This window comes from Mustelus asterias, unplaced genomic scaffold (assembly GCF_964213995.1).
Source record: "Mustelus asterias unplaced genomic scaffold, sMusAst1.hap1.1 HAP1_SCAFFOLD_1372, whole genome shotgun sequence".
NCBI classification, from domain to species: domain Eukaryota; kingdom Metazoa; phylum Chordata; class Chondrichthyes; order Carcharhiniformes; family Triakidae; genus Mustelus; species Mustelus asterias.
In genome coordinates, this window is record NW_027591317.1 from 22,501 (window position 1) to 47,500 (window position 25,000).

At 51.1% G+C, this 25,000-nt stretch overlaps 1 protein-coding gene across 1 annotated transcript in view; it reads left to right on the forward strand.

The window, feature by feature from the left end:
* LOC144488205 (glutamate receptor ionotropic, NMDA 2D-like) overlaps positions 1–25,000 on the forward strand; it is a gene marked incomplete at both ends in the record, with an annotated part of 47,338 nt that overhangs the window by 9,844 nt on the left and 12,494 nt on the right. The window contains one exon of the mRNA XM_078206233.1: positions 23,010–23,197. Coding sequence (XP_078062359.1) covers positions 23,010–23,197 — 188 coding nt within the window. The remainder of the gene's footprint in view (positions 1–23,009; positions 23,198–25,000) is intronic.

A 25,000-nucleotide genomic window follows, 5' to 3' on the forward strand; every position in this document is an offset into this window, starting at 1 on the left:
TGTGTGTGTGTGTCAGTGTGTGTGTGTCAGTGTGTGTGTGTCACTGTGTGTGTTTGTAAGTGTGTGTGTGTGTGGCAGTGTGTGTGTGTCAGTGTGTGTGTTTGTAAGTGTGTGTGTGTGTGTGTGGCAGTGTGTGTGTGTCAGTGTGTGTGTGTGGCAGTGTGTGTGTGTGTGTGTCAGTGTGTGTGTGTCAGTGTGTGTGTGCGTCAGTGTGTGTGTGTGTGTCAGTGTGTGTGTGTCAGTGAGTGTGTGTCAGTGAGTGTGTGTGTCAGTGTGTGTGTTAGTGCGTGTGTGTCAGTGTGTGTGTGTCAGTGTGTGTGTGTCAGTGTGTGTGTGTGTCAGTGGGTGGGTGTGTCAGTGTGTGTGTGGCAGTGTGTGTGTGTGTCAGTGTGTGTGTGTGTCAGTGTGTGTGTGGCAGTGTGTGTGTGTCAGTGTGTGTGTGTGTCAGTTTGTGTGTGGCACTGTGTGTGTGTGTTAGTGTGTGTGTGTGTCAGTGTGTGTGTGTCAGTGTGTGTGTGTGTTAGTGTGTGTGTGAGTCAGTGTGTGTGTGTGTCAGTGTGTGTGTGTCAGTGTGTGTGTGTGTCAGTATGTGTGTGTGTGTGTCAGTGTGTGTGTGTGTCAGTGTCTGTGTGTCAGTGTGTGTGTGTGTTAGTGTGTGTGTGTGTCAGTGTGTGTGTCTCAGTGTGTGTGTGTGTGTGTCAGTGTGTGTGTGTGTCAGTGTGTGTGTGTGTCAGTGTGTGTGTGTCAGTGTGTGTGTGTGTCAGTGTGTGTGTGTGTCAGTGTGTGTGTGTATCAGTGTGTGTGTGTCAGTGTGTGTGTCTGTGGTGTGTGTCAGTGTGTGTGGCAGTGTGTGTGTGTGTCAGTGTGTGTGTGTGTCAGTGTGTGTGTGTCAGTGGCTGTGTCAGTGTGTGTGTGTGTCAGTGTGTGTGTGTGTCAGAGTGTGTGTGTGTCAGTGTGTGTGTGTCAGTGTGTGTGTCAGTGTGTGTGTCAGTGTGTGTGTGTCAGTGTGTGTGTCTGTGGAGTGTGTCAGTGTGTGTGGCAGTGTGTGTGTGTGTCAGTGTGTGTGTGTCAGTGTCAGTGTCTGTGTCAGTGTGTGTGTGTGTCAGTGTGTGTGTGTCAGTGTGTGTGTGTGTCAGTGTGTGTGTGTCAGTGTGTGTGTGTCAGTGTGTGTGTGTGTCAGTGTGTGTGTGTCAGTGTTTGTGTGTGTCAGTGTGTGTGTGTGTCAGTGTGTGTGTGTCAGTGTGTGTGTGTGTCAGTGTGTGTGTGTCAGTGTGTGTGTGTCAGTGTGTGTGTGTGTGTCAGTGTGTGTGTCAGTGTGTGTGTGTCAGTGTGTGTGTGTCCGTTTGTGTGTGTGTGTCAGTGTGTGTGTGTGTGTCAGTGTGTGTGTGTGTCAGTGTGTGTGTGGCGGTGTGTGTGTGTCAGTGTGTGTGTGTGTGTTTGTCAGTGTGTGTGTGTGTCAGTGTGTGTGTCAGTGTGTGTGTCAGTGTGTCACTGTGTGTGTGTCAGTGTGTGTGTGTGTCAGTGTGTGTGTGTGTCAGTGTGTGTGTCAGTGTGTGTGTGTCAGTGTGTGTGTGTCAGTGTGTGTGTGTGTCAGTGTGTGTGTGTCAGTGTGTGTGTGTTAGTGTGTGTTTGTCAGTTTGTGTGTGTGTGTCAGTTTGTGTGTCTGTGTCAGTGTGTGTGTGTGTCAGTGTGTGTGTCAGTGTGTGTGTGTGTGTGTCAGTGAGTGCGTGTGTCAGTGTGTGTGTGTGTCAGTGTGTGTGTGTGTCAGTGTGTGTGTGTGTCAGTGAGTGCGTGTGTCAGTGTGTGTGTGTGTCAGTGTGTGTGTGTGTCAGTGTGTGTGTGTGTCAGTGTGTGTGTGTGTCAGTGAGTGTGTGTGTCAGTGTGTGTGTCAGTGTGTGTGTGTTAGTGTGTGTGTGTCAGTTTGTGTGTGTGTGTTAGTTTGTGTGTGTGTGTCTGTGTGTGTGTGTCAGTGTGTGTGTCAGTGTGTGTGTGTCAGTGTGTGTGTGTCAGTTTGTGTGCGTGTGTCAGTGTGTGTGTGTGTCAGTGTGTGTGTGTGTCAGTGTGTGTGTGTGTGCGTCAGTGTGTGCGTGTGTCAGTGTGTGTGTGTCAGTGTGTGTGCGTGTGCGTCAGTGTGTGTGTGTGTGTGTGTCAGTGTGTGTGTGTCGGTGTGTGTGTGTGGCAGTGTGGGTGTGGCAGTGTGTGTGTGTGTGGCAGTGTGTGTGTCAGTGTGTATGCGGCAGTGTGTGTGTGTGTGTCAGTGTGTGTGTGTGTCAGTGTGTGTGTGTGTCAGTGTGTGTGTGGCAGTGTGTGTGTGTGTGTCAGTGTGTGTGTGGCAGTGTGTGTGTGTGTCAGTGTGTGTGTGTCAGTGTGTGTGTGTCAGTGTGTGTGTGTCAGTGCGTGTGTGTCAGTGTGTGTGTGTATCAGTGTGTGTGTGTCAGTGTGTGTGTGTGTGTGTCAGTGTGTGTGTGTGTGTCAGTGTGTGTGTGTGTCAGTTTGTGTGTGGCATTGTGTGTGTGTGTTAGTGTGTGTGTGTGTCAGTGTGTGTGTGTCAGTGTGTGTGTGTGTTAGTGTGTGTGTGAGTCAGTGTGTGTGTGTGTCAGTGTGTGTGTGTCAGTGTGTGTGTGTGTCAGTATGTGTGTGTGTGTGTCAGTGTGTGTGTGTGTCAGTGTCTGTGTGTCAGTGTGTGTGTGTGTTAGTGTGTGTGTGTGTCAGTGTGTGTCTCAGTGTGTGTGTGTGTGTGTCAGTGTGTGTGTGTGTCAGTGTGTGTGTGTGTCAGTGTGTGTGTGTCAGTGTGTGTGTGTGTCAGTGTGTGTGTGTGTCAGTGTGTGTGTGTATCAGTGTGTGTGTGTCAGTGTGTGTGTCTGTGGTGTGTGTCAGTGTGTGTGGCAGTGTGTGTGTGTGTCAGTGTGTGTGTGTGTCAGTGTGTGTGTGTGTCAGTGTGTGTGTGTGTCAGTGTGTGTGTGTCAGTGGCTGTGTCAGTGTGTGTGTGTGTCAGTGTGTGTGTGTGTCAGAGTGTGTGTGTGTCAGTGTGTGTGTGTCAGTGTGTGTGTCAGTGTGTGTGTGTCAGTGTGTGTGTCTGTGGAGTGTGTCAGTGTGTGTGGCAGTGTGTGTGTGTGTCAGTGTGTGTGTGTCAGTGTCAGTGTCTGTGTCAGTGTGTGTGTGTGTCAGTGTGTGTGTGTCAGTGTGTGTGTGTGTCAGTGTGTGTGTGTCAGTGTGTGTGTGTCAGTGTGTGTGTGTGTCAGTGTGTGTGTGTCAGTGTTTGTGTGTGTCAGTGTGTGTGTGTGTCAGTGTGTGTGTGTCAGTGTGTGTGTGTGTCAGTGTGTGTGTGTCAGTGTGTGTGTGTCAGTGTGTGTGTGTGTGTCAGTGTGTGTGTCAGTGTGTGTGTGTCAGTGTGTGTGTGTCCGTTTGTGTGTGTGTGTCAGTGTGTGTGTGTGTGTCAGTGTGTGTGTGTCAGTGTGTGTGTGGCGGTGTGTGTGTGTCAGTGTGTGTGTGTGTGTTTGTCAGTGTGTGTGTCAGTGTGTGTGTCAGTGTGTGTGTCAGTGTGTGTGTGTCACTGTGTGTGTGTCAGTGTGTGTGTGTGTCAGTGTGTGTGTCAGTGTGTGTGTGTCAGTGTGTGTGTGTCAGTGTGTGTGTGTGTCAGTGTGTGTGTGTGTCAGTGTGTGTGTCAGTGTGTGTGTGTTAGTGTGTGTTTGTCAGTTTGTGTGTGTGTGTCAGTTTGTGTGTCTGTGTCAGTGTGTGTGTGTGTCAGTGTGTGTGTCAGTGTGTGTGTGTGTGTGTCAGTGAGTGCGTGTGTCAGTGTGTGTGTGTGTCAGTGTGTGTGTGTGTCAGTGTGTGTGTGTGTGTCAGTGAGTGTGTGTGTCAGTGTGTGTGTCAGTGTGTGTGTGTTAGTGTGTGTGTGTCAGTTTGTGTGTGTGTGTCAGTTTGTGTGTGTGTGTCTGTGTGTGTGTGTCAGTGTGTGTGTCAGTGTGTGTGTGTCAGTGTGTGTGTGTCAGTTTGTGTGCGTGTGTCAGTGTGTGTGTGTGTCAGTGTGTGTGTCAGTGTGTGTGTGTGTGCGTCAGTGTGTGTGTGTGTCAGTGTGTGTGTGTCAGTGTGTGTGCGTGTGCGTCAGTGTGTGTGTGTGTGTGTGTCAGTGTGTGTGTGTCGGTGTGTGTGTGTGGCAGTGTGGGTGTGGCAGTGTGTGTGTGTGTGGCAGTGTGTGTGTCAGTGTGTATGCGGCAGTGTGTGTGTGTGTGTCAGTGTGTGTGTGTGTCAGTGTGTGTGTGTGTCAGTGTGTGTGTGGCAGTGTGTGTGTGTGTGTCAGTGTGTGTGTGGCAGTGTGTCTGTGTGTCAGTGTGTGTGTGTCAGTGTGTGTGTGTCAGTGTGTGTGTGTCAGTGCGTGTGTGTCAGTGTGTGTGTGTATCAGTGTGTGTGTGTCAGTGTGTGTGTGTGTGTGTCAGTGTGTGTGTGTGTCAGTGTGTGTGTGTGTCAGTGGGTGGGTGTGTCAGTGTGTGTGTGGCAGTGTGTGGGTGTGTCAGTGTGTGTGTGTCAGTTTGTGTGTGCGTCAGTGTGTGTGTGGCAGTGTGTGTGTGTGTCAGTGTGTGTGTGGCAGTGTGTGTGTGTGTCAGTGTGTGTGTGTGTGTCAGTGTGTGTGTGGCACTGCGTGTGTGTGTTAGTGTGTGTGTGTGTCAGAGTGTGTATGTCAGTGTGTGTGTGTGTTAGTGTGTGTGTGTGTGTGTGTGTCAGTGTGTGTGTGGCAGTGTGTGTGTGTGTCAGTGTGTGTGTCTGTGTGTGTCTCAGTGTGTGTCTGTGTCAGTGTGTGTGGCAGTGTGTGTGTGTGTCTGTGTGTGTCAGTGTGTATGTGTCAGTGTGTGTGTCAGTGTGTGTGTGTGGCAGTGTCTGTGTGTGGCAGTGTGTGTGCGTCAGTGTGTGTGTGTGTGTGTCAGTGTGTGTGTGGCAGTGTGTTTGTGGCAGTGTGTGTGTGTGTCAGTGTGTGTGTGTCAGTTTGTGCGTGTCAGTGTGTGTGTGTGTCAGTGTGTGTGTGTCAATGTGTGTGTGTCACTGTGTGTGTTTGTAAGTGTGTGTGTGTGTGGCAGTGTGTGTGTGTCAGTGTGTGTGTTTGTAAGTGTGTGTGTGGCAGTGTGTGTGTGTCAGTGTGTGTGTGTGGCAGTGTGTGTGTGTGTCAGTGTGTGTGTGTGTGTGTCAGTGTGTGTGTGTCAGTGAGTGTGTGTCAGTGAGTGTGTGTGTCAGTGTGTGTGTGTCAGTGTGTGTGTGTCAGTGTGTGTGTGTCAGTGTGTGTGTGTGTCAGTGTGTGTGTGTGTCAGTGTGTGTGTGTCAGTGAGTGTGTGTGTCAGTGTGTGTGTGTTAGTGTGTGTTTGTCAGTTTGTGTGTGTGTGTCAGTTTGTGTGTCTGTGTCAGTGTGTGTGTGTGTCAGTGTGTGTGTCAGTGTGTGTGTGTGTGTGTCAGTGAGTGCGTGTGTCAGTGTGTGTGTGTGTCAGTGTGTGTGTGTCAGTGTGTGTGTGTGTGTGTGTCAGTGAGTGTGTGTGTCAGTGTGTGTGTCAGTGTGTGTGTGTTAGTGTGTGTGTGTCAGTTTGTGTGTGTGTGTCAGTTTGTGTGTGTGTGTCTGTGTGTGTGTGTCAGTGTGTGTGTCAGTGTGTGTGTGTCAGTGTGTGTGTGTCAGTTTGTGTGCGTGTGTCAGTGTGTGTGTGTGTCAGTGTGTGTGTGTGTCAGTGTGTGTGCGTCAGTGTGTGTGTGTGTCAGTGTGTGTGTGTCAGTGTGTGTGTGTGTCAGTGTGTGTGTGTCAGTGTGTGTGCGTGTGCGTCAGTGTGTGTGTGTGTGTGTCAGTGTGTGTGTGTCGGTGTGTGTGTGTGGCAGTGTGGGTGTGGCAGTGTGTGTGTGTGTGGCAGTGTGTGTGTGTGTCAGTGTGTGTGTGTGTCAGTGTGTGTGTGGCAGTGTGTGTGTGTGTGTCAGTGTGTGTGTGGCAGTGTGTGTGTGTGTCAGTGTGTGTGTGTGTCAGTGTGTGTGTGTCAGTGTGTGTGTGTCAGTGCGTGTGTGTCAGTGTGTGTGTGTATCAGTGTGTGTGTGTCAGTGTGTGTGTGTGTGTGTCAGTGTGTGTGTGTGTCAGTGTGTGTGTGTGTCAGTGGGTGGGTGTGTCAGTGTGTGTGTGGCAGTGTGTGGGTGTGTCAGTGTGTGTGTGTCAGTTTGTGTGTGCGTCAGTGTGTGTGTGGCAGTGTGTGTGTGTGTCAGTGTGTGTGTGGCAGTGTGTGTGTGTGTCAGTGTGTGTGTGTGTGTCAGTGTGTGTGTGGCACTGTGTGTGTGTGTTAGTGTGTGTGTGTGTCAGAGTGTGTATGTCAGTGTGTGTGTGTGTTAGTGTGTGTGTGTGTGTGTGTCAGTGTGTGTGTGGCAGTGTGTGTGTGTGTCAGTGTGTGTGGCTGTGTGTGTCTCAGTGTGTGTCTGTGTCAGTGTGTGTGGCAGTGTGTGTGTGTGTCTGTGTGTGTCAGTGTGTATGTGTCAGTGTGTGTGTCAGTGTGTGTGTGTGGCAGTGTCTGTGTGTGGCAGTGTGTGTGCGTCAGTGTGTGTGTGTGTGTGTCAGTGTGTGTGTGGCAGTGTGTTTGTGGCAGTGTGTGTGTGTGTCAGTGTGTGTGTGTCAGTTTGTGCGTGTCAGTGTGTGTGTGTGTCAGTGTGTGTGTGTCAATGTGTGTGTGTCACTGTGTGTGTTTGTAAGTGTGTGTGTGTGTGGCAGTGTGTGTGTGTCAGTGTGTGTGTTTGTAAGTGTGTGTGTGGCAGTGTGTGTGTGTCAGTGTGTGTGTGTGGCAGTGTGTGTGTGTGTGTCAGTGTGTGTGTGTGTGTGTCAGTGTGTGTGTGTCAGTGAGTGTGTGTCAGTGAGTGTGTGTGTCAGTGTGTGTGTTAGTGCGTGTGTGTCAGTGTGTGTGTGTCAGTGTGTGTGTGTCAGTGTGTGTCAGTGGGTGGGTGTGTCAGTGTGTGTGTGGCAGTGTGTGTGTGTGTCAGTGTGTGTGTGGCAGTGTGTGTGTGTCAGTGTGTGTGTGGCAGTGCGTGTGTGTCAGTTTGGATGTCAGTGTGTGTGTGTGTCAGATTGTGTGTGGCACTGTGTGTGTGTGTTAGTGTGTGTGTGTGTGTGTCAGTGTGTGTGTGTGTTAGTGTGTGTGTGTGAGTCAGTGTGTGTGTGTGTCAGTGTGTGTGTGTCAGTGTGTGTGTGTGTCAGTATGTGTGTGTGTGTGTCAGTGTGTGTGTGTGTCAGTGTGTGTGTGTGTTAGTGTGTGTGTGTGTCAGTGTGTGTGTGTCAGTGTGTGTGTGTGTCAGTGTGTGTGTGTCAGTGTGTGTGTGTGTTAGCGTGTGTGTGTGTCAGTGTGTGTGTGTATCAGTGTGTGTGTGTCAGTGTGTGTGTCTGTGGTGTGTGTCAGTGTGTGTGGCAGTGTGTGTGTGTGTGTGTGTGTCAGTGTGTGTGTGTGTCAGTGTGAGTGTGTCGGTGGCTGTGTCAGTGTGTGTGTGTGTCAGTGTGTGTGTGTCAGAGTGTGTGTGTGTGTCAGTGTGTGTGTGTGTCAGTGTGTGTGTGTCAGTGTGTGTGTCTGTGGAGTGTGTCAGTGTGTGTGGCAGTGTGTGTGTGTGTCAGTGTGTGTGTGTGTCAGTGTGTGTGTGTCAGTGACAGTGTCTGTGTCAGTGTGTGTGTGTGTCAGTGTGTGTGTGTCAGTGTGTGTGTGTCAGTGTGTGTGTGTGTCAGTGTGTGTGTGTCAGTGTGTGTGTGTCAGTGTGTGTGTGTGTCAGTGTGTGTGTGTCAGTGTGTGTGTGTCAGTGTGTGTGTGTGTCAGTGTGTGTGTGTCAGTGTGTGTGTGTGTCAGTGTGTGTGTGTCAGTGTGTGTGTGTCAGTGTGTGTGTCAGTGTGTGTGTGTGTGTCAGTGTGTGTGTCAGTGTGTGTGTGTCAGTGTGTGTGTGTCAGTGTGTGTGTGTCCGTTTGTGTGTGTGTGTCAGTGTGTGTGTGTGTGTCAGTGTGCGTGTGTGTGTCAGTGTGCGTGTGGCAGTGTGTGTGTGTCAGTGTGTGTGTGTGTGTGTCAGTGTGTGTGTGTGTCAGTGTGTGTGTCAGTGTGTGTGTCAGTGTGTGTGTGTCACTGTGTGTGTGTCAGTGTGTGTGTGTGTCAGTGTGTGTGTGTGTCAGTGTGAGTGTCAGTGTGTGTGTGTCAGTGTGTGTGTGTGTGTCAGTGTGTGTGTGTCAGTGTGTGTGTCTCAGTGAGTGTGTGTGTCAGTGTGTGTGTCAGTGTGTGTGTGTTAGTGTGTGTTTGTCAGTTTGTGTGTGTGTGTCAGTTTGTGTGTCTGTGTCAGTGTGTGTGTGTGTCAGTGTGTGTGTCAGTGTGTGTGTGTGTGTCAGTGAGTGCGTGTGTCAGTGTGTGTGTGTGTCAGTGTGTGTGTGTCAGTGTGTGTGTGTGTCAGTGAGTGTGTGTGTCAGTGTGTGTCAGTGTGTGTGTGTTAGTGTGTGTGTGTCAGTTTGTGTGTGTGTGTCAGTTTGTGTGTGTGTGTGTGTCAGTGTGTGTGTCAGTGTGTGTGTGTGTGTCAGTGTGTGTGTCAGTGTGTGTGTGTCAGTGTGTGTGTGTCAGTTTGTGTGCGTGTGTCAGTGTGTGTGTGTGTCAGTGTGTGTGTGTGTCAGTGTGTGTGTGTGTGCGTCTGTGTGTGTGTGTCAGTGTGTGTGTGTCAGTGTGTGTGCGTGTGCGTCAGCGTGTGTGTGTGTGTGTCAGTGTGTGTGTGTCGGTGTGTGTGTGTGGCAGTGTGTGTGTGGCAGTGTGTGTGTGTGTGGCAGTGTGTGTGTCAGTGTGTATGCGGCAGTGTGTGTGTGTGTGTCAGTGTGTGTGTGTGTCAGTGTGTGTGTGTGTCAGTGTGTGTGTGGCAGTGTGTGCGTGTGTGTCAGTGTGTGTGTGGCAGTGTGTGTGTGTGTCAGTGTGTGTGTGTGTCAGTGTGTGTGTGTCAGTGTGTGTGTGTCAGTGCGTGTGTGTCAGTGTGTGTGTGTATCAGTGTGTGTGTGTCAGTGTGTGTGTGTGTGTCAGTGTGTGTGTGTGTGTCAGTGTGTGTGTGTGTCAGTGGGTGGGTGTGTCAGTGTGTGTGTGGCAGTGTGTGGGTGTGTCAGTGTGTGTGTGTCAGTTTGTGTGTGCGTCAGTGTGTGTGTGTGTCAGTGTGTGTGTGTCAGTGTGTGTGCGTGTGCGTCAGCGTGTGTGTGTGTGTGTCAGTGTGTGTGTGTCGGTGTGTGTGTGTGGCAGTGTGTGTGTGGCAGTGTGTGTGTGTGTGGCAGTGTGTGTGTCAGTGTGTATGCGGCAGTGTGTGTGTGTGTGTCAGTGTGTGTGTGTGTCAGTGTGTGTGTGTGTCAGTGTGTGTGTGGCAGTGTGTGCGTGTGTGTCAGTGTGTGTGTGGCAGTGTGTGTGTGTGTCAGTGTGTGTGTGTGTCAGTGTGTGTGTGTCAGTGTGTGTGTGTCAGTGCGTGTGTGTCAGTGTGTGTGTGTATCAGTGTGTGTGTGTCAGTGTGTGTGTGTGTGTCAGTGTGTGTGTGTGTGTCAGTGTGTGTGTGTGTCAGTGGGTGGGTGTGTCAGTGTGTGTGTGGCAGTGTGTGGGTGTGTCAGTGTGTGTGTGTCAGTTTGTGTGTGCGTCAGTGTGTGTGTGGCAGTGTGTGTGTGTCAGTGTGTGTGTGGCAGTGTGTGTGTGTGTCAGTGTGTGTGTCTGTGTCAGTGTGTGTGTGGCACTGTGTGTGTGTGTTAGTGTGTGTGTGTGTCAGAGTGTGTATGTCAGTGTGTGTGTGTGTTAGTGTGTGTGTGTGTGTCAGTGTGTGTGTGTCAGTGTGTGTGTGTGTCAGTGTGTGTGTCTGTGTGTGTCTCAGTGTGTGTCTGTGTCAGTGTGTGTGGCAGTGTGTGTGTGTGTCAGTGTGTGTGTGTGTGTCAGTGTGTGTGTGTGTCAGTGTGTGTGTGTCAGTGTGTGTGTGTGTCTCAGTGTGTGTCTGTGTCAGTGTGTGTGGCAGTGTGTGTGTCAGTGTGTGTGTGTGTGTCAGTGTGTGTGTGTCAGTGTGTGTGGCAGTGTGTGTGTGTGTCTGTGTGTGTCAGTGTGTATGTGTCAGTGTGTGTGTCAGTGTGTGTGTGTGGCAGTGTCTGTGTGTGGCAGTGTGTGTGCGTCAGTGTGTGTGTGTGTGTGTGTGTCAGTGTGTGTGTGGCAGTGTGTTTGTGGCAGCGTGTGTGTGTGTCAGTGTGTGTGTGTCAATGTGTGTGTGGCAGTGTGAGTGTGTGGCAGTGTTGTGTGGCAGTGTGTGTGTGGCAGTGTGTGTGTGGCAGTGTGTGTGTGTGTGTGTGGCAGTGTGTGTGTGGCAGTGTGTGTGTGGCAGTGTGTGTGTGGCAGTGTGTGTGTGGCAGTGTGTGTGTGTGTGTCAGTGTGTGTGTGTCAGTGTGTGTGTCAGTGTGTGTGTGTCAGTGTGTGTGTGTCAGTGTGTGTGTGTCAGTGTGTGTGTGTGTCAGTGTGTGTGTGTGTCAGTGTGTGTGTGTCAGTGTGTGTGTGTGTGTGTGTGTGTCAGTGTGTGTGTGTCAGTGTGTGTGTGTGTGTCGGTGTGTGTGTGTCAGTGTGTGTGTGTCAGTGTGTGTGTGTGTCAGTGTGTGTGTGTGTCAGTGTGTGTGTGTCAGTGTGTGTGTGTGTCAGTGTGTGTGTGTCAGTGAGTGTGTGTCAGTGAGTGTGTGTGTCAGTGTGTGTGTCAGTGTGTGTGTGTCAGTGTGTGTGTGTCAGTGTGTGTGTGTGTCAGTGTGTGTGTGTGTCAGTGTGTGTGTGTCAGTGAGTGTGTGTGTCAGTGTGTGTGTGTTAGTGTGTGTTTGTCAGTTTGTGTGTGTGTGTCAGTTTGTGTGTCTGTGTCAGTGTGTGTCTGTGTCAGTGTGTGTGTGTGTCAGTGTGTGTGTCAGTGTGTGTGTGTGTGTGTCAGTGAGTGCGTGTGTCAGTGTGTGTGTGTGTCAGTGTGTGTGTGTCAGTGTGTGTGTGTGTCAGTGAGTGTGTGTGTCAGTGTGTGTGTCAGTGTGTGTGTGTTAGTGTGTGTGTGTCAGTTTGTGTGTGTGTGTCAGTTTGTGTGTGTGTGTCTGTGTGTGTGTGTCAGTGTGTGTGTCAGTGTGTGTGTGTCAGTGTGTGTGTGTCAGTTTGTGTGCGTGTGTCAGTGTGTGTGTGTGTCAGTGTGTGTGTGTGTCAGTGTGTGTGTGTGTGCGTCAGTGTGTGTGTGTGTCAGTGTGTGTGTGTCAGTGTGTGTGCGTGTGCGTCAGTGTGTGTGTGTGTGTGTCAGTGTGTGTGTGTCGGTGTGTGTGTGTGGCAGTGTGGGTGTGGCAGTGTGTGTGTGTGTGGCAGTGTGTGTGTGTGTCAGTGTGTGTGTGTGTCAGTGTGTGTGTGGCAGTGTGTGTGTGTGTGTCAGTGTGTGTGTGGCAGTGTGTGTGTGTGTCAGTGTGTGTGTGTGTCAGTGTGTGTGTGTCAGTGTGTGTGTGTCAGTGCGTGTGTGTCAGTGTGTGTGTGTATCAGTGTGTGTGTGTCAGTGTGTGTGTGTGTGTGTCAGTGTGTGTGTGTGTCAGTGTGTGTGTGTGTCAGTGGGTGGGTGTGTCAGTGTGTGTGTGGCAGTGTGTGGGTGTGTCAGTGTGTGTGTGTCAGTTTGTGTGTGCGTCAGTGTGTGTGTGGCAGTGTGTGTGTGTGTCAGTGTGTGTGTGGCAGTGTGTGTGTGTGTCAGTGTGTGTGTGTGTGTCAGTGTGTGTGTGGCACTGTGTGTGTGTGTTAGTGTGTGTGTGTGTCAGAGTGTGTATGTCAGTGTGTGTGTGTGTTAGTGTGTGTGTGTGTGTGTCAGTGTGTGTGTGGCAGTGTGTGTGTGTGTCAGTGTGTGTGTCTGTGTGTGTCTCAGTGTGTGTCTGTGTCAGTGTGTGTGGCAGTGTGTGTGTGTGTCTGTGTGTGTCAGTGTGTATGTGTCAGTGTGTGTGTCAGTGTGTGTGTGTGGCAGTGTCTGTGTGTGGCAGTGTGTGTGCGTCAGTGTGTGTGTGTGTGTGTCAGTGTGTGTGTGGCAGTGTGTTTGTGGCAGTGTGTGTGTGTGTCAGTGTGTGTGTGTCAGTTTGTGCGTGTCAGTGTGTGTGTGTGTCAGTGTGTGTGTGTCAATGTGTGTGTGTCACTGTGTGTGTTTGTAAGTGTGTGTGTGTGTGGCAGTGTGTGTGTGTCAGTGTGTGTGTTTGTAAGTGTGTGTGTGGCAGTGTGTGTGTGTCAGTGTGTGTGTGTGGCAGTGTGTGTGTGTGTGTCAGTGTGTGTGTGTCAGTGTGTGTGTGTCAGTGAGTGTGTGTCAGTGAGTGTGTGTGTCAGTGTGTGTGTTAGTGCGTGTGTGTCAGTGTGTGTGTGTCAGTGTGTGTGTGTCAGTGTGTGTCAGTGGGTGGGTGTGTCAGTGTGTGTGTGGCAGTGTGTGTGTGTCAGTGTGTGTGTGGCAGTGTGTGTGTGTCAGTGTGTGTGTGGCAGTGCGTGTGTGTCAGTTTGGGTGTCAGTGTGTGTGTGTGTCAGATTGTGTGTGGCACTGTGTGTGTGTTAGTGTGTGTGTGTGTGTGTCAGTGTGTGTGTGTGTGTTAGTGTGTGTGTGTGAGTCAGTGTGTGTCAGTGTGTGTGTGTCAGTGTGTGTGTGTGTCAGTATGTGTGTGTGTGTGTCAGTGTGTGTGTGTGTCAGTGTCTGTGTGTCAGTGTGTGTGTGTGTTAATGTGTGTGTGTGTCAGTGTGTGTGTGTCAGTGTGTGTGTGTGTCAGTGTGTGTGTGTCAGTGTGTGTGTGTGTTAGCGTGTGTGTGTGTCAGTGTGTGTGTGTATCAGTGTGTGTGTGTCAGTGTGTGTGTCTGTGGTGTCAGTCAGTGTGTGTGGCAGTGTGTGTGTGTGTGTGTGTCAGTGTGTGTGTGTGTCAGTGTGTGTGTGTCGGTGGCTGTGTCAGTGTGTGTGTGTGTCAGTGTGTGTGTGTCAGAGTGTGTGTGTGTGTCAGTGTGTGTGTGTGTCAGTGTGTGTGTGTCAGTGTGTGTGTCTGTGGAGTGTGTCAGTGTGTGTGGCAGTGTGTGTGTGTGTCAGTGTGTGTGTGTGTCAGTGTGTGTGTGTCAGTGACAGTGTCTGTTTCAGTGTGTGTGTGTGTCAGTGTGTGTGTGTCAGTGTGTGTGTGTCAGTGTGTGTGTGTGTCAGTGTGTGTGTGTCAGTGTGTGTGTGTCAGTGTGTGTGTGTGTCAGTGTGTGTGTGTCAGTGTGTGTGTGTCAGTGTGTGTGTGTGTCAGTGTGTGTGTGTCAGTGTGTGTGTGTGTCAGTGTGTGTGTGTCAGTGTGTGTGTCAGTGTGTGTGTGTGTGTCAGTGTGTGTGTCAGTGTGTGTGTGTCAGTGTGTGTGTGTCAGTGTGTGTGTGTCAGTGTGTGTGTGTCCGTTTGTGTGTGTGTGTCAGTGTGTGTGTGTGTGTCAGTGTGTGTGTGTGTCAGTGTGCGTGTGGCAGTGTGTGTGTGTCAGTGTGTGTGTGTGTGTGTCAGTGTGTGTGTGTGTCAGTGTGTGTGTCAGTGTGTGTGTCAGTGTGTGTGTGTCACTGTGTGTGTGTCAGTGTGTGTGTGTGTCAGTGTGTGTGTGTGTCAGTGTGAGTGTCAGTGTGTGTGTGTCAGTGTGTGTGTGTGTGTCAGTGTGTGTGTGTCAGTGTGTGTGTCTCAGTGAGTGTGTGTGTCAGTGTGTGTGTCAGTGTGTGTGTGTTAGTGTGTGTTTGTCAGTTTGTGTGTGTGTGTCAGTTTGTGTGTCTGTGTCAGTGCGTGTGTGTCAGTGTGTGTGTCAGTGTGTGTGTGTGTGTCAGTGAGTGCGTGTGTCAGTGTGTGTGTGTGTCAGTGTGTGTGTGTCAGTGTGTGTGTGTGTCAGTGAGTGTGTGTGTCAGTGTGTGTGTCAGTGTGTGTGTGTTAGTGTGTGTGTGTGTCAGTTTGTGTGTGTGTGTCAGTTTGTGTGTGTGTGTGTGTCAGTGTGTGTGTCAGTGTGTGTGTGTGTGTCAGTGTGTGTGTCAGTGTGTGTGTGTCAGTGTGTGTGTGTCAGTGTGTGTGTGTGTCAGTGTGTGTGTGTGTCAGTGTGTGTGTGTGTGCGTCAGTGTGTGTGTGTGTCAGTGTGTGTGTGTCAGTGTGTGTGCGTGTGCGTCAGCGTGTGTGTGTGTGTGTCAGTGTGTGTGTGTCGGTGTGTGTGTGTGGCAGTGTGTGTGTGGCAGTGTGTGTGTGTGTGGCAGTGTGTGTGTCAGTGTGTATGCGGCAGTGTGTGTGTGTGTGTCAGTGTGTGTGTGTGTCAGTGTGTGTGTGTGTCAGTGTGTGTGTGGCAGTGTGTGCGTGTGTGTCAGTGTGTGTGTGGCAGTGTGTGTGTGTGTCAGTGTGTGTGTGTGTCAGTGTGTGTGTGTGTCAGTGCGTGTGTGTCAGTGCGTGTGTGTCAGTGTGTGTGTGTATCAGTGTGTGTGTGTCAGTGTGTGTGTGTGTGTCAGTGTGTGTGTGTGTGTCAGTGTGTGTGTGTGTGTCAGTGGGTGGGTGTGTCAGTGTGTGTGTGGCAGTGTGTGGGTGTGTCAGTGTGTGTGTGTCAGTTTGTGTGTGCGTCAGTGTGTGTGTGGCAGTGTGTGTGTGTCAGTGTGTGTGTGGCAGTGTGTGTGTGTGTCAGTGTGTGTGTGTGTGTCAGTGTGTGTGTGGCACTGTGTGTGTGTGTTAGTGTGTGTGTGTGTCAGAGTGTGTATGTCAGTGTGTGTGTGTGTTAGTGTGTGTGTGTGTGTCAGTGTGTGTGTGTCAGTGTGTGTGTGTGTCAGTGTGTGTGTCTGTGTGTGTCTCAGTGTGTGTCTGTGTCAGTGTGTGTGGCAGTGTGTGTGTGTGTCAGTGTGTGTGTGTGTGTCAGTGTGTGTGTGTGTCAGTGTGTGTGTGTCAGTGTGTGTGTGTGTCTCAGTGTGTGTCTGTGTCAGTGTGTGTGGCAGTGTGTGTGTCAGTGTGTGTGTGTGTGTCAGTGTGTGTGTGTCAGTGTGTGTGGCAGTGTGTGTGTGTGTCTGTGTGTGTCAGTGTGTATGTGTCAGTGTGTGTGTCAGTGTGTGTGTGTGGCAGTGTCTGTGTGTGGCAGTGTGTGTGCGTCAGTGTGTGTGTGTGTGTGTGTCAGTGTGTGTGTGGCAGTGTGTTTGTGGCAGTGTGTGTGTGTGTCAGTGTGTGTGTGTCAATGTGTGTGTGGCAGTGTGAGTGTGTGTCAGTGTTGTGTGGCAGTGTGTGTGTGGCAGTGTGTGTGTGGCAGTGTGTGTGTGTGTGTGTGGCAGTGTGTGTGTGGCAGTGTGTGTGTGGCAGTGTGTGTGTGGCAGTGTGTGTGTGTGTGTCAGTGTGTGTGTGTCAGTGTGTGTGTCAGTGTGTGTGTGTCAGTGTGTGTGTGTCAGTGTGTGTGTGTCAGTGTGTGTGTGTGTCAATGTGTGTGTGTGTCAGTGTGTGTGTGTCAGTGTGTGTGTGTGTGTGTGTCAGTGTGTGTGTGTCAGTGTGTGTGTGTCAGTGTGTGTGTGTCAGTGTGTGTGTGTGTGTCGGTGTGTGTGTGTCAGTGTGTGTGTGTCAGTGTGTGTGTGTGTCAGTGTGTGTGTGTGTCAGTGTGTGTGTGTCAGTGTGTGTGTGTGTCAGTGTGTGTGTGTCAGTGAGTGTGTGTCAGTGAGTGTGTGTGTCAGTGTGTGTGTCAGTGTGTGTGTGTCAGTGTGTGTGTGTCAGTGTGTGTGTGTGTCAGTGTGTGTGTGTGTCAGTGTGTGTGTGTCAGTGAGTGTGTGTGTCAGTGTGTGTGTGTTAGTGTGTGTTTGTCAGTTTGTGTGTGTGTGTCAGTTTGTGTGTCTGTGTCAGTGTGTGTGTGTGTCAGTGTGTGTGTCAGTGTGTGTGTGTGTGTGTCAGTGAGTGCGTGTGTCAGTGTGTGTGTGTGTCAGTGTGTGTGTGTCAGTGTGTGTGTGTCAGTGAGTGTGTGTGTCAGTGTGTGTGTCAGTGTGTGTGTGTTAGTGTGTGTGTGTCAGTTTGTGTGTGTGTGTCAGTTTGTGTGTGTGTGTCTGTGTGTGTGTGTCAGTGTGTGTGTCAGTGTGTGTGTGTCAGTGTGTGTGTGTCAGTTTGTGTGCGTGTGTCAGTGTGTGTGTGTGTCAGTGTGTGTGTGTGTGCGTCAGTGTGTGTGTGTGTCAGTGTGTGTGTGTCAGTGTGTGTGCGTGTGCGTCAGTGTGTGTGTGTGTGTGTCAGTGTGTGTGTGTCGGTGTGTGTGTGTGGCAGTGTGGGTGTGGCAGTGTGTGTGTGTGTGGCAGTGTGTGTGTGTGTCAGTGTGTGTGTGTGTCAGTGTGTGTGTGGCAGTGTGTGTGTGTGTGTCAGTGTGTGTGTGGCAGTGTGTGTGTGTGTCAGTGTGTGTGTGTGTCAGTGTGTGTGTGTCAGTGTGTGTGTGTCAGTGCGTGTGTGTCAGTGTGTGTGTGTATCAGTGTGTGTGTGTCAGTGTGTGTGTGTGTGTGTCAGTGTGTGTGTGTGTCAGTGTGTGTGTGTGTCAGTGGGTGGGTGTGTCAGTGTGTGTGTGGCAGTGTGTGGGTGTGTCAGTGTGTGTGTGTCAGTTTGTGTGTGCGTCAGTGTGTGGGTGGCAGTGTGTGTGTGTGTCAGTGTGTGTGTGGCAGTGTGTGTGTGTGTCAGTGTGTGTGTGTGTCAGTGTGTGTGTGGCACTGTGTGTGTGTGTTAGTGTGTGTGTGTGTCAGAGTGTGTATGTCAGTGTGTGTGTGTGTTAGTGTGTGTGTGTGTGTGTGTCAGTGTGTGTGTGGCAGTGTGTGTGTGTGTCAGTGTGTGTGTCTGTGTGTGTCTCAGTGTGTGTCTGTGTCAGTGTGTGTGGCAGTGTGTGTGTGTGTCTGTGTGTGTCAGTGTGTATGTGTCAGTGTGTGTGTCAGTGTGTGTGTGTGGCAGTGTCTGTGTGTGGCAGTGTGTGTGCGTCAGTGTGTGTGTGTGTGTGTCAGTGTGTGTGTGGCAGTGTGTTTGTGGCAGTGTGTGTGTGTGTCAGTGTGTGTGTGTCAGTTTGTGCGTGTCAGTTTGTGCGTGTCAGTGTGTGTGTGTGTCAGTGTGTGTGTGTCAATGTGTGTGTGTCACTGTGTGTGTTTGTAAGTGTGTGTGTGTGTGGCAGTGTGTGTGTGTCAGTGTGTGTGTTTGTAAGTGTGTGTGTGGCAGTGTGTGTGTGTCAGTGTGTGTGTGTGGCATTGTGTGTGTGTGTGTCAGTGTGTGTGTGTGTGTGTCAGTGTGTGTGTGTCAGTGAGTGTGTGTCAGTGAGTGTGTGTGTCAGTGTGTGTGTTAGTGCGTGTGTGTCAGTGTGTGTGTGTCAGTGTGTGTGTGTCAGTGTGTGTCAGTGGGTGGGTGTGTCAGTGTGTGTGTGTCAGTGTGTGTGTGTCAGTGTGTGTCAGTGGGTGGGTGTGTCAGTGTGTGTGTGGCAGTGTGTGTGTGTGTCAGTGTGTGTGTGGCAGTGTGTGTGTGTCAGTGAGTGTGTGTGTCAGTGTGTGTGTCAGTGTGTGTGTGTTAGTGTGTGTGTGTCAGTTTGTGTGTGTGTGTCAGTTTGTGTGTGTGTGTGTGTCAGTGTGTGTGTCAGTGTGTGTGTGTGTGTCAGTGTGTGTGTCAGTGTGTGTGTGTCAGTGTGTGTGTGTCAGTTTGTGTGCGTGTGTCAGTGTGTGTGTGTGTTAGTGTGTGTGTGTGTCTGTGTGTGTGTGTGCGTCAGTGTGTGTGTGTGTCAGTGTGTGTGTGTCAGTGTGTGTGCGTGTGCGTCAGCGTGTGTGTGTGTGTGTCAGTGTGTATGCGGCAGTGTGTGTGTGTGTGTCAGTGTGTGTGTGTGTCAGTGTGTGTGTGTGTCAGTGTGTGTGTGGCAGTGTGTGCGTGTGTGTCAGTGTGTGTGTGGCAGTGTGTGTGTGTGTCAGTGTGTGTGCGTGTGCGTCAGCGTGTGTGTGTGTGTGTCAGTGTGTGTGTGTCGGTGTGTGTGTGTGGCAGTGTGTGTGTGGCAGTGTGTGTGTGTGCGGCAGTGTGTGTGTCAGTGTGTATGCGGCAGTGTGTGTGTGTGTGTCAGTGTGTGTGTGTGTCAGTGTGTGTGTGTGTCAGTGTGTGTGTGGCAGTGTGTGCGTGTGTGTCAGTGTGTGTGTGGCAGTGTGTGTGTGTGTCAGTGTGTGTGTGTGTCAGTGTGTGTGTGTCAGTGTGTGTTTGTCAGTGCGTGTGTGTCAGTGTGTGTGTGTATCAGTGTGTGTGTGTCAGTGTGTGTGTGTGTGTCAGTGTGTGTGTGTGTGTCAGTGGGTGGGTGTGTCAGTGTGTGTGTGGCAGTGTGTGGGTGTGTCAGTGTGTGTGTGTCAGTTTGTGTGTGCGTCAGTGTGTGTGTGGCAGTGTGTGTGTGTCAGTGTGTGTGTGGCAGTGTGTGTGTGTGTCAGTGTGTGTGTGTGTGTGTCAGTGTGTGTGTGTGGCACTGTGTGTGTGTGTTAGTGTGTGTGTGTGTCAGAGTGTGTATGTCAGTGTGTGTGTGCGTTAGTGTGTGTGTGTGTGTGTCAGTGTGTGTGTGTCAGTGTGTGTGTGTGTCAGTGTGTGTGTCTGTGTGTGTCTCAGTGTGTGTCTGTGTCAGTGTGTGTGGCAGTGTGTGTGTGTGCGGCAGTGTGTGTGTCAGTGTGTATGCGGCAGTGTGTGTGTGTGTGTCAGTGTGTGTGTGTGTCAGTGTGTGTGTGTGTCAGTGTGTGTGTGGCAGTGTGTGCGTGTGTGTCAGTGTGTGTGTGGCAGTGTGTGTGTGTGTCAGTGTGTGTGTGTGTCAGTGTGTGTGTGTCAGTGTGTGTTTGTCAGTGCGTGTGTGTCAGTGTGTGTGTGTATCAGTGTGTGTGTGTCAGTGTGTGTGTGTGTGTCAGTGTGTGTGTGTGTGTCAGTGGGTGGGTGTGTCAGTGTGTGTGTGGCAGTGTGTGGGTGTGTCAGTGTGTGTGTGTCAGTTTGTGTGTGCGTCAGTGTGTGGGTGGCAGTGTGTGTGTGTCAGTGTGTGTGTGGCAGTGTGTGTGTGTGTCAGTGTGTGTGTGTGTGTGTCAGTGTGTGTGTGTGGCACTGTGTGTGTGTGTTAGTGTGTGTGTGTGTCAGAGTGTGTATGTCAGTGTGTGTGTGTGTTAGTGTGTGTGTGTGTGTCAGTGTGTGTGTGTCAGTGTGTGTGTGTGTCAGTGTGTGTGTCTGTGTGTGTCTCAGTGTGTGTCTGTGTCAGTATGTGTGGCAGTGTGTGTGTGTGTCAGTGTGTGTGTGTGTGTCAGTGTGTGTGTGTGTCGGTGTGTGTGTGTCAGTGTGTGTGTGTGTCTCAGTGTGTGTCTGTGTCAGTGTGTGTGGCAGTGTGTGTGTCAGTGCGTGTGTGTGTGTCAGTGTGTGTGTGTGTCAGTGTGTGTGTGTCAGTGTGTGTGTGTCAGTGTGTGTGTCAGTGTGTGTGTGTGGCAGTGTCTGTGTGTGGCAGTGTGTGTGCGTCAGTGTGTGTGTGTGTGTGTGTCAGTGTGTGTGTGGCAGTGTGTTTGTGGCAGTGTGTGTGTGTGTCAGTGTGTGTGTGTCAATGTGTGTGTGGCAGTATGTGTGTGGCAGTGTGAGTGTGTGTCAGTGTTGTGTGGCAGTGTGTGTGTGGCAGTGTGTGTGTGTGTGTGTGGCAGTGTGTGTGTGGCAGTGTGTGTGTGTGGCAGTGTGTGTGTGGCAGTGTGTGTGTGGCAGTGTGTGTGTGTGTGTCAGTGTGTGTGTGTCAGTGTGTGTGTCAGTGTATGTGTGTCAGTGTGTGTGTGTCAGTGTGTGTGTGTCAGAGTGTGTGTGTGTGTCAGTGTGTGTGTGTCAGTGTGTGTGTGTGTCAGTGTGTGTGTGTGTCAGTGTGTGTGTGTGTGTGTGTCAGTGTGTGTGTGTCAGTGTGTGTGTGTGTGTCGGTGTGTGTGTGTCAGTGTGTGTGTGTCAGTGTGTGTGTGTGTCAGTGTGTGTGTGTGTCAGTGTGTGTGTGTCAGTGTGTGTGTGTCAGTGTGTGTGTGTGTCAGTGTGTGTGTGTGTCAGTGTGTGTGTGTGTCAGTGTGTGTGTCAGTGTGTGTGTGTGGCAGTGTGTGTGTGTGTGTGTCAGTGTGTGTGTGTGTCAGTGTGTGTGTGTGGCAGTGTGTGTGTGTGTGTCAGTGTGTGTGTGGCAGTGTGTGTGATTGTCAGTGTGTTTGTGTCAGTGTGCGTGTGTGGCAGTGTGTGTGTGTCAGTGTGTGTGTGTGGCAGTGTGTGTGTGGCAGTGTGTGTGATTGTCAGTGTGTGTGTGTCAGTGTGTGTGTGGCAGTGTGTGTGTGTGTGTCAGTGTGTGTGTGGCAGTGTGTGTGATTGTCAGTGTGTTTGTGTCAGTGTGTGTGTGTGTCAGTGTGTGTGTGGCAGTGTGAGTGTGTGTCAGTGTGTGTGTGTCAGTGTGTGTGTGTGTCAGTGTGTGTGTGTCAGTGTGTGTATGTGTCAGTGTGTCTGTGTCAGTGTGTGTGTGTCAGTGTGTTTGTGTCAGTGTGTGTGTGTGTGTCAGTGTGTGTGTGGCAGTGTGAGTGTGTGTCAGTGTGTGTGTGTCAGTGTGTGTGTGTGTCAGTGTGTGTGAGGCAGTGTGTGTGTGTCAGTGTGTGTGTGTGTGTCAGTGTGTGTGTGTGTGTCACTGTGTGTGTGTCACTGTGTGTGTGTGTCAGTGTGTGTGTGTGTCAGTGTGTGTGAGGCGGTGTGTGTGTGTCAGTGTGTGTGTTTGAGTGTGTATGTGGGTCAGTGTGTGTGTGTGTCAGTGTGTGTGTGTGTCAGTGTGTGTGTGTGTCAGTGTGTGTGTTTGAGTGTGTGTGTGGGTCAGTGTGTGTGTGTGTCAGTGTGTGTGTGTGTTTGAGTGTGTGTGTGGGTCAGTGTGTGTGTGTGTCAGTGTGTGTGTGTCAGTGTGTGTGTGTGTGTCAGTGTGTGTGTGTCAGTGTGTGTGTCAGTGTGTGTGTGTCAGTGTGTGTGTGTCAGTGTGTGTGTGTCAGTGTGTGTGTGTCAGTATGTGTGTGCGTCAGTGTGTGTGTGTGTCAGTGTGTGTGTGTGTCAGTGTGTGTGTGTCAGTGTGTGTGTGTGTGTCAGTGTGCGTGTGTGTCAGTGTGTGTGTGTGTCAGTGTGTGTGTGTGTGTCAGTGTGTGTGTTTGAGTGTGTGTGTGGGTCAGTGTGTGTGTGTGTCAGTGTGTGTGTGTGTTTGAGTGTGTGTGTGGGTCAGTGTGTGTGTGTGTCAGTGTGTGTGTGTCAGTGTGTGTGTGTGTGTCAGTGTGTGTGTGTCAGTGTGTGTGTCAGTGTGTGTGTGTCAGTGTGTGTGTGTCAGTGTGTGTGTGTGTCAGTATGTGTGTGCATCAGTGTGTGTGTGTGTCAGTGTGTGTGTGTGTCAGTGTGTGTGTGTCAGTGTGTGTGTGTGTGTCAGTGTGCGTGTGTGTCAGTGTGTGTGTGCGTCAGTGTGTGTGTGTGTGTCAGTGTGTGTGTGTGTCAGTGTGTGTGTGTCAGTGTGTGTGTGTGTGTCAGTGTGCGTGTGTGTCAGTGTGTGTGTGTGTCAGTGTGTGTGTGTGTGTCAGTGTGTGTGTGTGTCAGTGTGTGTGTGTCAGTGTGTGTGAGTCAGTGAGTGTGTGTCAGTGTGTGTGTGTCAGTGTGTGTGTCAGTGTGTGTGTGTCAGTGTCAGTGTGTGTGTGTCAGTGTGTGTGTCTGTCAGTGTGTGTGTGTGTGTCAGTGTGTGTGTGGCAGTGTGTGTGTGTCAGTGTGTGTGTGGCAGTGTGTCTGTGGCAGTGTGTGTGTGTCAGTGTGTGTCAGTGTGTGTGTGTCAGTGTGTGTGTGTGTCAGTGTGTGTGTGTGTCAGTGTGTGTGTGTCAGTGTGTGTGTGTGTCAGTGTGTGTGTGTGTGGCAGTGTGTGTGTGTGTCAGTGTGTGTGTGTCAGTGTGTGTGTGTGTCAGTGTGTGTGTGTCAGTGTGTGTGTGTGTGTCAGTGTGTGTGTGGCAGTGTGTGTGTGTCAGTGTGTGTGTGGCAGTGTGTCTGTGGCAGTGTGTGTGTGTCAGTGTGTGTCAGTGTGTGTGTGTCAGTATGTGTGTGTGTCAGTGTGTGTGTGTGTCAGTGTGTGTGTGTCAGTGTGTGTGTGTGTCAGTGTGTGTGTGTGTGGCAGTGTGTGTGTGTGTCAGTGTGTGTGTGTCAGTGTGTGTGTGTGTCAGTGTGTGTGTGTCAGTGTGTGTGTGTGTGTCAGTGTGTGTGTGGCAGTGTGTGTGTGTCAGTGTGTGTGTGGCAGTGTGTGTGTGTCAGTGTGTGTGTGGCAGTGTGTGTGTGGCAGTGTGTGTGTGTGTCAGTGTGTGTCAGTGTGTGTGTGTCAGTGTGTGTGTGTGTCAGTGTGTGTGTGTGTCAGTGTGTGTGTGTCAGTGTGTGTGTCAGTGTGTGTGTGTGTGTGGCAGTGTGTGTGTGTGTCAGTGTGTGTGTGTCAGTGTGTGTGTGTGTCAGTGTGTGTGTGTCAGTGTGTGTGTGTGTGGCAGTGTGTGTGTGGCAGTGTGTGTGTGTCAGTGTGTGTCAGTGTGTGTGTGTGTCAGTGTGTGTGTGTGTCAGTGTGTGTGTGTGTGTCAGTGTGTGTGTGTGTCAGTGTGTGTGTGTCAGTGTGTGTGTGTGTCAGTGTGTGTGTGTGTGGCAGTGTGTGTGTGTGTCAGTGTGTGTGTGTGTGTCAGAGTGTGTGTGTGTGGCAGTGTGTGTGTGTGTCAGTGTGTGTGTGTGTCAGTGTGTGTGTGTGTGGCAGTGTGTGTGTGTGTGTCAGTGTGTGTGTGTCAGTGTGTGTGTGTGTCAGTGTGTGTGTGTGTCAGTGTGTGTGTGTGTCAGTGTGTGTGTGTGTGTGTGTGTGTCAGTGTGTGTGTGTGTGTGTGTGTCAGTGTGTGTGTGTGTCAGTGTGTGTGTGTCAGTGTGTGTGTGTGTCAGTGTGTGTGTGTCAGTGTGTGTGTGTGTCAGTGTGTGTGTGTCAGTGTGTGTCAGTGTGTGGGAGTGGCTGGGTGGTGGAGGACCTCCTTGGTCACTAACATACGCTGCCTCCTCTCCCCCAGGAAGCTGGACGCCTTTATTTACGATGCAGCTGTGGTTAACTACATGGCACGAAAGGATGACGGTTGCAAGCTCGTGACAATCGGAAGTGGCAAAGTCTTCGCCACCACTGGATACGGGATCGCACTTCAGAAAGGATCAAAGTGGAAACGGCCCATTGACCTGGCTCTGCTCCAGTTCCTGGGGGACGGTGAGTCGCTGAAAGGCAGTTTGTAACAAACAACACGGGGTTAGACACAGAGTAAAGCTCCCTCTACACTGTCCCCATCAAACACTCCCAGGACAGATACAGCACGGGGTTAGATACAGAGTAAAGCTCCCTCTACACTGTCCCCCATCAAACACTCCCAGGACAGGGACAGCACGGGGTTAGACACAGAGTAAAGCTCCCTCTAGACTGTCCCCATCAAACACTCCCAGGACAGGTACAGCAAGGGGTTAGATACAGAGTAAAGCTCCCTCTACACTGTCCCCCATCAAACACTCCCAGGACAGGTACAGCACGGGGTTAGATACAGAGTAAAGCACCCTCTACACCATCGCCATCAAACACTCCCAGGACAGGTACAGCACGGGGTGAGATACAGAGTAAAGCTCCCTCTACACTGTCCCCATCAAACACTCCCAGGACAGGTACAGCACGGGGTGAGATACAGAGTAAAGCTCCCTCTACACTGTCCCCATCAAACACTCCCAGGACAGGTACAGCACAGGGTTAGATACAGAGTAAAGCTCCCTCTACACTGTCCCCCATCAAACACTCCCAGGACAGGTACAGCACGGGGTTAGATACAGAGTGAAGCTCCCTCTACACTGTCCCCCATCAAACACTCCCAGGACAGATACAGCACAGGGTTAGATACAGAGTCAAGCTCCCTCTCCACTGCCTCCATCAAACACTCCCAGGACAGGTACAGCACGGGGTTAGATACAGAGTAAAGCTCCCTCTACACTGTCCCCATCAAACACTCCCAGGACAGGTACAGCATGGGGTTAGATACAGAGTAAAGCTCCCTCTACACTATCCCCATCAAACACTCCCAGGACAGGGACAGCACGGGGTTAGATACAGAGTAAAGCTCCCTCTACACTATCCCCATCAAACACTCCCAGGACAGGTACAGCACGGGGTTAGATACAGAGTAAAGCTCCCTCTACACTGTCCCCCATCAAACACTCCCAGGACAGGTACAGCACGGGGTTAGATACAGAGTAAAGCTCCCTCTACACTGTCCCCCATCAAACACTCCCAGGACAGGGACAGCACGGGGTTAGATACAGAGTAAAGCTCCCTCTACACTGTCCCCATCAAACACTCCCAGGGCAGGTACAGCACGGGGTTAGATACAGAGTAAAGCTCCCTCTACACTGTCCCCCATCAAACACTCCCAGGACAGGTACAGCACGGGGTTAGATACAGAGTAAAGCTCCCTCTACACTGTCCCCATCAAACACTCCCAGGGCAGGTACAGCACGGGGTTAGATACAGAGTAAAGCTCCCTCTACACTGTCTCCATCAAACACTCCCAGGACAGGTGCAGCACGGGGTTAGATACAGAGTAAAGCTCCCTCTTCACTGTCCCCATCAAACACTCCCAGGACAGGTACAGCACAGGGTTAGATACAGAGTAAAGCTCCCTCTACACTGTCTCCATCAAACACTCCCAGGGCAGGTACAGCACGGGGTTAGATACAGAGTAAAGCTCCCTCTACACTGTCCCCATCAAACACTCCCAGGACAGGTACAGCACGCGGTTAGATACAGAGTAAAGCTCCCTCTGCACTGTCCCCATCAAACACTCCCAGGACAGGTACAGCACGGGATTAGATACAGAGTAAAGCTCCCTCTGCACTGTCCCCATCAAACACTCCCAGGACAGGTACAGCACAGGGTTCGACATAGAGAAAAGCACCCTCTACACTGTCCCCATCAAACACTCCCAGGACAGGTACAGCACGGGGTTAGATACAGAGTAAAGCTCCCTCTACACTG